Source organism: Cygnus olor, chromosome 5, assembly GCF_009769625.2.
Source record: "Cygnus olor isolate bCygOlo1 chromosome 5, bCygOlo1.pri.v2, whole genome shotgun sequence".
NCBI classification, from domain to species: domain Eukaryota; kingdom Metazoa; phylum Chordata; class Aves; order Anseriformes; family Anatidae; genus Cygnus; species Cygnus olor.
Window position 1 is genome coordinate 48,784,037 of NC_049173.1, and position 14,157 is coordinate 48,798,193.

At 35.4% G+C, this 14,157-nt stretch overlaps 1 protein-coding gene across 3 annotated transcripts in view; it reads right to left on the bottom strand.

The window, feature by feature from the left end:
- The window catches only part of SHANK2 (SH3 and multiple ankyrin repeat domains 2), a 350,898-nt gene that overhangs the window by 277,384 nt on the left and 59,357 nt on the right, over positions 1 to 14,157 (bottom strand). For all 3 annotated transcript variants that reach the window (XM_040558301.1, XM_040558303.1, XM_040558302.1), the window contains exon 11: positions 11,431 to 11,508. In XM_040558301.1, coding sequence (XP_040414235.1) covers positions 11,431 to 11,508 — 78 coding nt within the window. The remainder of the gene's footprint in view (positions 1 to 11,430; positions 11,509 to 14,157) is intronic.

Here is a 14,157-nt window from a genome sequence, read left to right on the forward strand (position 1 = left end):
TTTTATTAAAAGTAATCAGTTTTGAAGTTGACATATAATACGTATAATTAGAAATATGTCAGAAGCACATTACTACTTTGAGAATTTTATAATTGTGTATTATTTTGTATAGATAAGGTAATAATATTTTTCTGAGAATATATGAGTTGTAAAAGGTTTTACTCGAATTGAGAAAGTTTTAAAATATTGGAATTTAAAGTTTTATTTCAGATATAATACTATTTTCAAGTTTCAGTAAAACTCATTGAAATAAGATGTGTAAGATATACATAGAATAAGCAAAGCAGAAAAAATTAATATTATTTTCTTTAAATAGTAGTCAATAAAGATTTATATTAAGTTCAGGAATAGCCTACATCTCTGCCAGAACAATAAAAGGCTGGCAGTTTTTCTAAAATCACTCTATAGTAATGTTATTAAAGAATATAAGTAAAAAAAAATTGTACTCAGCATTTTCATACATGTTTTTTTCCTGGACAGAAAATAATTCTTAACTGTTGTAATTATATAATGTAATACAAGAACAATATTTTCCATTTTGAAAGGAACTAACTTTGTATATTAATATATCTCTTGTCCAGTAGATGGCAAAATATCAGCAAGTCACCTTCAATTTTCTTGAAATTTGCTTAATTTAAGCCCCAAAGTACAGTACATTTTTTCTTTTTCCTTCTAGTTGCTGCTTTCTATTTCATTGGAGAGCAGGATTAGCTTTACCTTTTGGATGTTTTCTGTATATTATCTGCTTGAAAGACAATTTCATCTTCATCAGCTCTTGATACAACAAAGCACAATAATGTTACTATCCTTTAAATAGTCCTTTGAAGACAGTTTCTTCACCACTGAAATTTTTTTCTCCAAAAGCATGCTGCCCCGCTACTGTTCCCAAATTTGCCAGCACATGTTAGCATACTGTGTACAAAAATCTCTTAGCAACAATATCTTAGTGTCTAACATTTTCCTTCTTCCAACTATGATTCATGGAGCCATCTGTAGTCAGATATTGACATGCAGTATCTTAAAATAGATACCTTGCATTTGCTCAACAACTAGTTTTAGCAGCTGAAAATATAAATTATGGGAAAGGGCCAATATTTCTTTGAGGCTCTTCATCATTCCCTTGATCATTTTAGCACTGTTTAAACAAAGATTTGCCACGATCACATCGCCTCAGTATTAAGGTCACAGCATTGTGCTTTCCATAGCGCAGCAGCATGAAGTTCTGCTGTGCTGGGTGCAGTCTTTTACATATGCCCTCAAAGCTCTCTCTGTAGCAGCCTGGGTGAGAGCCACCTGGTGACCTGACTCGGTTAATATTAATCAAAGACAAGACTTTAAAACTGTAAAGTATTGCTACATTAAGATCTAAGCTTTTTTTTTTTTTTTTAAACATTCTTGGAACCTAAGCCTCATGGAAAATGTCCTACAACAGGTGGAAAAAGCTCAGCATCTGACTGGGCAATAACAAAAATCTTTTGCAGCATCAGTAATGTAGGGAATGCAAAGATATCCTGAACCTCACTAAGGGAATGCAATAAAAATTACAACCATAGCTTCTCGAGCAGTGTTTTTGCTTCCTGAAACTCTTAGAAAGTTGTTTGTTTTTGTTTTTGTTTTTTAGAAGGGAAAGCATCTTGTTTTCAGCTACAGCAAATTGCAAGAATTATCTATCAGTAGCTAAAGATTTTGCAGTTATTTGTTGCAATGCAATGTGCAGTTTCATATAACTTGAAAGAATTGCATGGTGCTAAAATTAAGTAATGTTATTAAATGAAATTATATTAAGTGGAATATATCATATAGAAAGAGTTGATAGTATGGTTTTGAGCAAAAATCTTGAGCAAAATGTGAGGAATACAATTCCATACCAGGGAAATGAAACAGTATTAACAACTTCAAGGAACTAGGATTTTACCATAAAGATTTTTGTGTAATTGAAATTTAAAAAACAATCAAATATTCAGTTATACAACAATGGGCATCCAAATACGTATGTACTTAGCTGGGTATTATCAAAAAAGTACACTGCAAGCATAACACTATCAGTACATTTTCATTGCTAAAGTTCTGGGTTTGCTTGCAGATTTTACAGTCCCTCTGGGTCTTTGGTAATACACTCAGTAGCCATGAAACACTGCCAGAGTTGACAAGCACAGTGATTTCAAGTCAAAATTAAAAGAAGGCTACTACACTAACCAACCTTACTTTGGTCTTTCTTTGTCCTGCAGTGCTGTCTTAGCCAGGGCTCTATACTGGCTGGATACCTAAAGTGCCTTTAGGCAGCCAAGCTCATTTTCAAGTAACCTTAATATGATTTAAAAAGTAGAATGTGTATTTTACTGTACACTGTCCTTTCATGAAGATACACAGCCATGTTCTTAAAACTTAACTGCTCTTACTCATGAATAAGCCATGCCTGAATACCCTCAGATTAAGCTAAGCTTGCATGGACAGCAAGATAAAAAATGTAAGTCCTTTCCTCACAACTTGCAGGCAAATCACTTCTAAATTATCTCACTCTCTCAGCTTTGAAATGCAAACTTAACTCCTATGACAAAAGGATCCCGTGTTATGCAAGAACTAGCTTTCCAGGAAGTGTTGAACTGAATACACGGGCAAGTCAACTAAAGTTACCATGAAACATGTCAGGCAGCAAAAACGAACATGCTGGTGAATTCATCCCAGGCACAACTTCCCTGCTTCACATCACTCTTTTATTACCTTCTATTTCCTTAGATGAGAAATAACTAATATTTTTAGGTTACCCTGCTTTATACAGATTGTGGTAAGCCTCCTCCTCAGTCACTACACGTATTAGGAAATTTAATGTTTATTTCTCTACTAAAAGTAGGAAAAAATTACATCTTTTTTTCTGTTTCTCTGCTAAAAAGCCATCCATCAAGTTGTTCTCAAGGAAGATGCACTTTTCTAAGCTTGTGTTTTAATAATTAATATGAGAAGGAAAAAGCAGACAGTATGATACAGACGTTTACAATTACAGACTCATTCCACATGAAAATCTAGCTCAGGCTGGAAAGAGCCATCAGAAGCCAGTTATTGCATAATCCCCATTACTGCTACATGGGTGAGCGGCAATTCCAAAGAAGTACTTATTAAAAGCAGATAACGCCAGGTTGCAGCATCAGATGAATTAGATAAGGCACAGACAGTAATAAAATTGACTTAATTTTCTTTTTTTTTCTTCTCCAATAATATGTTAAATCAGAAAGCCATGAAATGCAATCTTCTTCTGTAGAAGCTTTTTAGAAAAAGACTGAGAAAGTATGCTGTGTGCTGGAATTTGCTTTCCTTGAAATCACAGTAAACACTGCGTTATGTAAAAAATGCAGCTGAAGTGTGGACAGGTGAGCCCTGCTGTAGGGTGCAAGCTTTCACCTCTGAACGCAGGCCTGCCTCATAGAAAAGGCAAAATTAGTGGTTACTTCCCAAAATACTTTCAGAAAAAAATGTCTTCCTACTCAGAGTAGGCAAGAGATACTGCTAACTATTTCACAGTGAAAACTGCTTATGAGATTCAGTTCTGCAAACAGCGCTGTTTAATAACACAGTGTTGTTTAAACTGCTACCCAAATGGACAAAAACGCTTTTTGAAAGCCCTTAGGACAAAATGCACCGAGCTAATAAAATACGGTGATTATTTTATCTAATACATTTGGTGGATTCATTCCAAACTCAATGCGTTATCCAGAACAAAACCTCTGGAAACAGTAGCCTAGTAAAAGGTAAAAAAAAAAAAAAAAAAAAAAGTAAAAGTAGCCAGTGCTGATGGGAACAGACATGGGACTGCAGCGTATGCCAACTGCTCATCACGAGCACTGTCTTCAAAATGGCAGTGCAACAAGATGCACAGTTTGTCCTAAAGGCACAGACCCTTCCTTTTTATAAGCAGCAAGGACTCACTCGGATATTACCAGAAATTAACGCTGAATAGCCTGTATATTCCTGCAAAAGCAAGAGATCACGCCAGCACATTACCTGTCCATCAATCATAACCATTAATCGGTATTTGCAGGCCTGATGTGCCCGTGATCTCAGTCAAGAGCTGTGCTCAGCTGGGTGGATACAAAACAAAAAGATCATCATTGCCCTGAAATGCAAGCTAAGTTGTGACAATCCATTCGGATACAAGCACACAGAGGAGAACAGCAGGACATGGCTGGGCATCCTGGCAGAAGTAGCCTCAGCCCAAGAGGTGGAGAAATTTCTCTGAAATATCTAGTTCATTAGCATCAACTAATTCAATCAGTGTCACTAGGGCTTTTACATACAGACTATAGCGGCACACAAAATCTAATAATGTCCTAGGTATTTAATAGAGAAACTGAATAGTATTAACATCTCAAAATAACACCATGTAACAGCAGTAAGAAAATTTTAAATGTAGTAGATTAGTGCAAGCACGCTTATTTATAGTTTGTGAAACAAATTTCCCATATGATTTATCCTTCTTTATACCACACATATTGGTCCCAGAATCAAGACGTCATAAAAGAACCACAACTCTCATTTTTTCTGCAGTTAAATCTGGAGCAGATCCTGATATAATACACTTTTCTGTAGGAACACTGAAGGGAAAAAAAAAAAAAAACTAGCTATCTGTCACTCTCTGGATGTTTATACAGTTCCTAACATTTCCATTTCAAGACACGTAAAATCCTGGCAATGATGCAATTCGAATAAATGGACATTTTATATTAATCTTGTTCATCCTAGTCTTAGGACTAATGGTGGGTTTGGTTTTTTTTGTTGTTGTTTTTACTTGGAGACAAAATCTGCTTTAAACCAATAAAAGAACAAAAACAGCTACTTATAGATAAAATAATCAAAGTATTTCCAATGACAAGATTTATTGTGCTCTTTATAGTTGCAGAAAAAAAAATGCAGAGTTGTCACAGCTGACATTTTACAAGGATAAGACAAGCTATGTGCAACTGTTCAGTTATGATCGGGCTAGTTAAGAACTTACCCTTGTTGCCTTCCTTTCCAGGATACAGTATGAATAAAACAGTAGGAGCAATATTTAACCTTGCTATCAAAATCCTATAATTAAATTAAAATTATACAGATCTGATTGCCTCTTGCAACCTCCCTCCTGACAGCTCATGGCAACTGCACTGCACTGCACACCAGTCTTGCTCGCTTGGAGCAAAAACAGGTAGTGACCCTTACAATTTAGTTTGCTTTATTTGTTCCTTTTTATAATCTAGTTTCAGCTGCTTCTCAGCTTTTTGAAGTTTATCGACTTGGTGGGAAAAAAAAAAAAAAAAAAAAAAACAGATCAGCTCCTAGCTACCTGAGGGACATGCTGTTTCCCTGTGAAATACTGCTGTGAGGGAGGACAGCTGAGGCATTTCAGCTGGACTGTCTGAGTGGGGAGAGAAAGCGCAAAGGGGAAGATAAGAGGTCTGGGATCTTTTACACAGAGCACAATACAAATCACGGACACTCCTCCAGAAGTCTGCAGCCACATAACAACTACGCAGCAACAACAGCCTATTTTTTTTTCCCCTCCCAAAAAGACACATTCTGTGGTATTTTTAGCATCTCCAAGCGTGGCAATATTTTGTCTTTCTCAATACAAGATAATCACATAATTTAGTTTCTTTGTGTCCCAGTTTTCAAAAGCAGCTGCAGTATCTTCAGAAGTAGGGGGCAGAAGCATCTTTGCTGCCCCAAGTTCTCAGCAGCAGTATCACATACCTCTTTGTTGTTACCAACTGTATAATAAACAAAAAAATTGATCCTTGGTAATTGTACTTCGTGTGCCGCTAAGAAGTGTCTGCCTAACAGCTTGTCAATGCTTCAAAACTGACAATTGCAGGAAACCTACTGGCACTTGAGGTCACCTCAAATTTGCCATTGAACGCTTTTCTCTTGGAAGTGTTACTTGGAAGAACATCCTATATCCCAGCTATTCTCAGGAATAGTTTCATTTGGCAACATTTCCCCTAATTCTCTAACAGATACCATATCAGCACAACAAAGGCATAAATATGCTGGAGGTGATGTATGGGATTCCCAAAAAGCCTTTTTCTCAAATGAGAACATGTGTTCCTCTATAAATAGCACTTCAAGGTAAGTGATGAGAAAACGTGTCATAACTAATCATTGTTTGCATCTCAGTATATCACGAGACCTTTTTTTTTTATTATTATTTAATAATCTCCTCTTATGAAAATAATGGTGTGTATGCATACGTCTATACGTACACATTTATTTTCAAAGGAAAAATCCATTTTTTTTCTTGTATGGTCACTTCTGTAGAGTTAAAGATGTTAAATGCTTTATATTTTTTAACCATGTTAAGTCCTTGAATCTTTTCCATCAATATTTAAATATCACAAATAACGAGTAAGTGTAAATTTGAATGCATATACTTTCATGACAGAGTCTTTTACCTGTTATTTTTGTACTGCAAAACAGAATGTAACTGATCAACATCAGCAGTGGTCAAACACAAAAAATAAATAAATAAAACAACCAAAATGAGTACGAAAAAATTCAAAGATTTGACTGAAATCAGGACAAAGCGGCAAAAAGCTTAAAGTCTGACTAATGCCAGAATGTATCATAAGCAGAGATACCTTTTTTGCCAATAACACATAATATTCAATAATGCATTGTTTGCATGGTTGTTTTAGGACAGGAATTAGGATGAAAATAAATACTTAGCAAAAAAAAGATATCCTTATCCAATTGCTATATTCTACTAACACAACAGTTGCGTATTTTAACATCAAGAGAGAAAATATTTCTTTATATTTGTAAGAAGACTTTTTGAGGCACTGGACAGAGATTTTCAGTTGTAAAATTTGCTTTCTCAGAGTTTCACCCTTTCAAAAGTGTCAGAGACAAAAAATACCTGGGAGTATCTCCTATTATCTTCTTTATCCATAAATTCCATCAAAAAGAGAATTTAAAAAAATAAAAATGATAAACTAAATAGAACTGGGTTTTGGGAAGCCATTACAGCAATATGCTGGATAAAAAAGATTATTTTTTCTGACCATTAGCAGGGCTGGGAGCATTGCATGCATTTCCACCTTGTGACATCCCCATCCTCCCTGTCTTCCCTGCTCAGACTCGCATTCTTTCATACAGTCGGTCCCAACTTCCCCCTGATCTGATTTTCTTTCTCTTCTGCTCTTGAAGATGAAAAATCTCCCAAAGACCCTTATCTATTTTGCTCTTACTCAGTTCTCTCTTTCACTGACTCCCAGCCTTGGTCTCAGGCAGTCTTGCACTTTTCCACCCATCTGCAAGGTCAAGCTCTCAAGTTCCTTGTTTACTTACCCATGCCCAATTCTGCCTGTCTATATTCCCCTAGCCAGCTTCCAAATATGCAGTCTAGTTCTGGAGCCCCTGTATTTGAGTCAGACTGCAAACCATTTTACGCTGTTGTGTTATTAACATGGAGATCACTGACAGCATGCAGGGCAATTAAAGAAAACAAAACAAAACAACATAACACAACAGGGGAGATGGGGCGAGGAGAGGTGGGTCAACAGAGTTTTCAGTACGAGCAAAACAACACATGTTTTCCCTCACCCATACTCTGAAACAGCTGAATCATTTTGTTTTTCTGAACAATGCAGCCTCAGATATAAGGCATGGAAATTTTCCTTTCAAATGATTCAAATCTGGCAAAAATATGAGCAATTGAAATAGATGTACAGCCAACATACTGAAAGGAACAATCCTACCTGCCGTGGCACTGGAAGAAGGCTGTTCCTCCTGCTGTCTATATACCAGCGCAATAACAGACCATGTTGATTTGGGACAGCAACGGTCAATAACAGAGTACGTCTGAGAGAGAAATCAATCATCCTCAGGTACGACCCTAGGTGTCACTAAATGCAACCTCTGAATAGTTCTGCATATTTGAACACATATGCTTTAAAAACACTAATTATTAGCTCTATTTGCTCTAAGCTTGGAAGTGCTTTATAGCCCATATGAAAACATATGAATTATTCATATAGAGCTTCTGCTCACTAACAGAAAAAACATGATAAACAAGGTGTATGTTCACTTGAACTTGCGCAGTACAATATCAATGGCTTGTAAACACTGCAAAACTGATGATTCTGAGTTACTGGATTAATAGTTGCCAGGTAGGTAGAAATTGTTTTATATTAATCTATGAAGTCAAACTGCATGGAAAACCAAGAAGTTATGGATGTTGGTAGGATATCACAGATTTTCTGAAAGAACATTTTGTCAATTTTCCAGTCCATCCCTTTGCAGCTACCACAAGACCAAGAACTAAGCTTCTGTCTATGTTTTCGGTAATAACATAGAAATACTAACATGAAAAGAATAACAACTACAATAAATAAATAAATATATATATATATATAAAACTAAAACCACTGGAAAGTTTAAAGGTAGCTTATAAATGGAACGGCAGTTATAGTTCATCATGTCATCAGACAGTTTATGAGAACTGTAACTCGATCTACTGTATGTTGATGGCAATCATGTTTTGGCAAGTCCTATCAAAAGGTAGAAATGGCTGTGGAGGCATCAGCAGAATTTACAACAGGGATGACAGAATAGTTCACAGAAGTGTTAATACTTATTAAGGGGAAATAGAAACAAAGAAACAAACAAACAAACAAAAAACATACAGAAAAATCTCTGGTACCCCATACTCTGTTATTGTGCAGTACATCCTATCAGTAAAATCTGTTACAGCTGACAGCCACAGACAGAGTTTCAGGTGTGGGTGATATCAGCTGTACCCAACATTGATTACTAACTTAAGAGATCCCAGTAATCAGTCTGGATGAAACCCATTTCTTCAAAGGTGGCTAATAAAATGTTATGCATTTAACTGGGAAGCGTATACAAGCTTTTTCATGGGTTTGACACTTGACAATGCCATTCTAATACTAATTCTGCCAGACACTGAAAAGGTAAAAAAGACATATCCCAGGCAGAGATGCCCACCCAGAACACAGTGTGGGATACCTAAATTAAATGGCACAGAATTCAGCTCAGAAGAGTCTCCCTTCTTTATGATCCTGTAAATTCGTGCTTATTTTAATAAGGACTTGATTTGGAAAGAAGTGAACACTCTCCTCTCCCCCCCCCTTTCTTTTATGTGTAGTAAAATTAAAATATATTCATTGGCCACTAATGCAAGATGCACTGTCAAAACATGCTCCCCATTTTCATCAAAATACTACTAATAATAAAGCCTGTCCTGCCTTGAAAGCAGTATAAAAATTTCTCCACATATGGATACTGTTTATTTACAGAAAAGCCCAGTTTTCATACAATCAGTTTTGTAAGCAGCAATTCAAAGGAATGATCCTTTTAGATTTCTGGGGAAATAACATAATGGAGGTTACTCAAAGGAATAGATCATGCAGCTACAACCATTCTCATTATGTACATATGAGATGCTTCAATGTTCCTTGCTACTGATTACATGAGTAAACAATTTTAGTATGCAAAATCCTATTAACTCAAGGGGATTCTGCATAATTTTATAACAGCTCCACTTGTGGTGTCTGATCGACTGGGTCAGCAGCAGACAGATGGCAAAGAATTAATTCTAATTGCAATGCTGCCATCGGGGTTTTCTCTACTCACTGCATTTGGAAAAACTAGCAGAAAAACCCTTTCTTATATTTCTTACACCTAAAAGCAAGACACCATTGAGTAAAAAGATGCAAAGCAATTTCATTTTTTTTAAGCACATGGATGTAGAAAGGATAGAAAAAAGCCAAACTAATTGTCAGTCCTTCTATCCCAACTAGGGATAGAGGACCAGTCAAAAGCCCAAATGTCAGAGGTGTTAACATATAATAAATGATAACAAATAGAAGCATTTTATTCCATAGGGACATGGAATACTTAACTGGTCAGTAAGCACACTTCCACAGCTAGACTGTTCTCTTGAGATTATTTCTTCTGTCACTGTGCTTGCTTGCTGTTCTGACATTATTTGATTTTGGCTAGTCACCCTTCACTACTTGAAGCCCTATAACCATCAGCGCTAACTTTTACGAAGATTTTTTTTCTGCCTTTTTCCCTGTGTTTTCTTAATCTAGGAGGAACAGTAAAAATGTTGCAGCAGTCAGTATAAAGAGAAAGACAAATGGAAATTATTCTGCTTTCCACTTACCCTCCCCACATAAAACCCTAAAACAAAGGCTAAAGTGAATCTCAAAGACACAGAGGAATAAAATCTGATCTCTCAAAGTAGAGAGATGACACTGTAACCCATCCCTGCAAAAATCAGGGATTTCTCTTTTCCAATTGTTAATCACCCAATTAAATCAATCCCTAATCCTAAGGTACAATGATTAAGTATTATCTAGTACTTAGTGAATTTGTGCTTAGTGCATATTTAGATGGCAAATTATTAGCAGTCTGAAAATGGTCCCTAAAATTAAATTATTAATACACTGTTTCCCTAATTTTGGGAAAACGGTCTCCAGAGAAAACAATGATCTGGCTGGGATTTGCAGCCAGATCTTAAGCTCAAGAGACACAACCTATGTCCAGAAAACCTTCAAAGTACAGAGCTAATTAAACTGATACAGAAATATTTGGCTGGGTTTTGTTAAGACACAGAGGCATTTTCCAGGCATGAACTCTGAGAAGCCAACTCCAAGACCTACATGTTCATAGCAAATATTCAATCAATCTTATTTGTCAAAACATAAGAGAAAAGGTGCTTTGTTTTGTGGGTTTGTTTTTCATTTGTTTTTTGAATTCTATGCCAGGATGATCCAACTAGGGAGCAGGATGTAATGGGAAAGATGCAAAGGTAAATCAGGACTTTTTTTGTTAAAAGAGTACTTGTTTTGGGGAAACGGTCTCCTCATGTTTCATGACAGGACAGTTTCTTTTAGTAATACCGTGTAATCACTCTTCTAGAAGCACTATTTTCTGTAAATTGAAAAAAAAAAAAACTTTTTCTTTTTCTTAAAACATTGCAACTTTCATTCCTATTTCTCACATGCCAGTTTGTATTATGAATGTTTCACTGAAATAAAGACTAATTAGGACTGCTTCAGAAATGAGGGCTTAAGGTTGTCAGACATACCTGGCAACCCTTTTGGACAACTTTCTTCCATCTGGATTTTTAATTAAGCTCACTTAAAGTAATATGAGCAAATGGTGAAAAAACATCTAGTGGATTTTGACTAATCCAAAGAAAGACTTTCCTTGTGGTGAAAGAGATGACAACTTCAACCTTTATCACTGACTGCACTGCACTTAATCCAACCCCATCCCTGAAACATTTCCCAGATTTTTGGCATCACACCCAAGGAAGGAAGAATCGACAAAACCAAGTTCACATAGTACAGAAAAATAAGAGATTTTTTTTTTAATATTGTTGAGGGGCAGGGGGAAGACACTTTTTTCTTTTTCATTTTTTTTTTTCCTTACCTGAAATGGAGACTGGCTGTTGTAATTCTTAATCTCCTTGTTTGCTCCCCGGAAGAGCAGCACTCTGGCACAACTCTCCTGAAAATGGTAAAAGGGTAAACTTCTTAATAATGGTCCTAAAGAGATGTTGAGGCTATGAGATGTTTTGCTGCTTTGAATATATTTTCTTAGATAAGAACAGCAATAGTCAAAAAATATATGTATTAGTCTGAGAAAATAAGTTATAAGTAGTATTTAAATGTGTGACAGGGCTTGAGGTGCTTTGCGATGTGTTAGAGTAGAAACAACTTGCAAGTGTTAAAAAAAAAAAAGTAAAGGAATGTGAGATGTAAACATCTTATTAAATTTTTAATAAATTGTACTGTAGAAATTCCATATTTAACAAAAAAAAAAAATGCAGTAAATGCATTAGTTCAAAGTGAAATTTGACTCCATTACGTGTTTTGCCTATTTTGTAGGGAAAATAGTACACTGTTCAAAGTACAGTAAACAGTACTTGTGATGAATGATATCCTCCCCTACTGCTAAAAATTATATAAAGCAGTTTTACTGGTTGTGTGAACTTGCTGTTTGTTGGTTTTTATTTTTTTGTTTTTTTTTTTTTTCTTTGCTTTTAGTTTTTTTTTGTTTGGTTGGTTTGAGTTTTTTGATTTTATTTTCTTGCTCATCCTCAATGCTAAACATTTAATGTTTGTTTTTTGTTGTTGTTGTTTTGTGTACCTGGAACTGTACTGACCAGTCTAACCTTTCTTTTTCCCCCAAATACTAACAGTTACAGTGCAAACCCAATAAACTTCTTTTAAGGAAAAGAGAAAGGTATGGCTCAAGACCTTCTGAACTGAGGAAATCTGCAAATGAAATCCTCTAAAAACAACTGTTTTGGATTGACACAGAGTATCCTTAGATCACTAGTCTACACTGTTCTAAAGTATGAGTGACCTGCCAGAAATCCTCTGTGGTTCTGGCACACTTTTCAGAATGCCAGACTTTTTGGCAATCCATATATATACTCTATTTCCTATATGTCATCTTTAATGTTCATCTTAGGACATTATGCAAACCAGTTTGTTTCTGTTTTCTGATCATGAACATTTCTACTAATTTTATTGTGCTTTTCGGATTTTTTGCCATGTTATGTTACGGAGTTCTACCAAATGAAATATTTCAAAGTGCTACCTTTCATTTCTAACAGTGAATTTGCAGCCAGATAAAAGAGTATTATAGTTTAGCTGTTTTAGTGACAGAAATTGAGCTTATTTATTAGGTTTTGAGTCATAAGCAAACATGTAGAAAGTATGACTGAAAATGATTTTCCTCATGTTTTCCAGTTTATCACAGCAGATTCTTGATCTCCTCCATCACAGGGTCATCCTAAATACATCTGGGGAAGAGGTATCCTACCCTTTCACTAAGGTTCATTACTCCAAAAAGATGTTCTTTTGTTTCCTTTTGCTCCCATACTTCCTATTTTGCATAACAGACTGAAACAACAAAATGGATCCTATCTCAAGATAGGATATTAATAATCATCTCTCATCTGTATTAGTAATCATCTCTCAGACAGTATTTTCTAAAGATATATAATTAATATAGTCTCATTTGCTTGTACCGAAATCTGAACATTAGGTGTGTTCACTGTATCTCTAAACACAGAAAGACCTACACCAATGCTTAAAATGTCATAGTTTTCTAATTTTTCTGACTTCTATATTAGCAAATATGCAAAAGTAAATGTGCTGCTATCCAGAGGATGACCTCCAGGTTTAAATGAATAAATAAATACACAAATAATCTTTTCCAGGTTACTTTCCCAAGAATTTGTTTCAGACTGACTGCTAAATGATGCTAGGCTTACACACTATATTATATTCCCACAGTGACCACTGTTCCCCTAGGAATAACATATTTTTACATTCTTCACAATGTTCAACTAAGCTATATACAGTGTAACAAAAAAAAATAATATGTAAATTGATTTATTTCTTAAATGGTTTTGATAAGAAAAGTTATGTCAAAAGTGTACAGAGTTGTTCGACATAAAAAAAATAAAATCTTGTTTTGGATGAAGTACAGAGTTTCGTTCTTTGTTTCTTCTTCTTAAACAAACAAAAGCATTCCTGGCTTCAGAGTCTCTCTTCCTTTTGTCTCCTTCTCATATGTCCGGTGTTAAGGGGAACAAACCAGGGAGAATAAGCAGAAAAGCCAGAACCAAAAATGCTTCGGATTACCTTTTTTTTTTTTTTTTTTCCTTAATTCAAGGGAAATTGCCCATTTAAGAGTTCATTGTTCTTAAGGTGCTTCCTACCAATGCCACAACTTCTGTTTGCAGTTTGGACAAACTAACAACTTCTGATATTGAGAGCTTAGCATTGTTCATTCGTTATATCATACATGAATCGAATATGCAGTATGATGCCTTCTAGGCATCGTAAGACTGAAAAAGCATTTTTCAGAGATCTCTGGGCTTGTCAGCAGATAAGATTCAATTTGTTGTTTGAGTTCTGATTAACTGAGTTAATACTACAACAGTTTCCACACAGAATCCAGTCCTATGACTGAAAGAAGGCACTCTTCATCCCTCCGTTTTTATTCGGAAAAAGCAGAGTATAAGACCTGTCCACAGTTCATTGATTTACTGGATGGCCACCAAATAATAATAATAATAATAATAATAATAATAATAATAATAATAATAATAATAAAAAAAAAACTAGAAGTCATTTATAT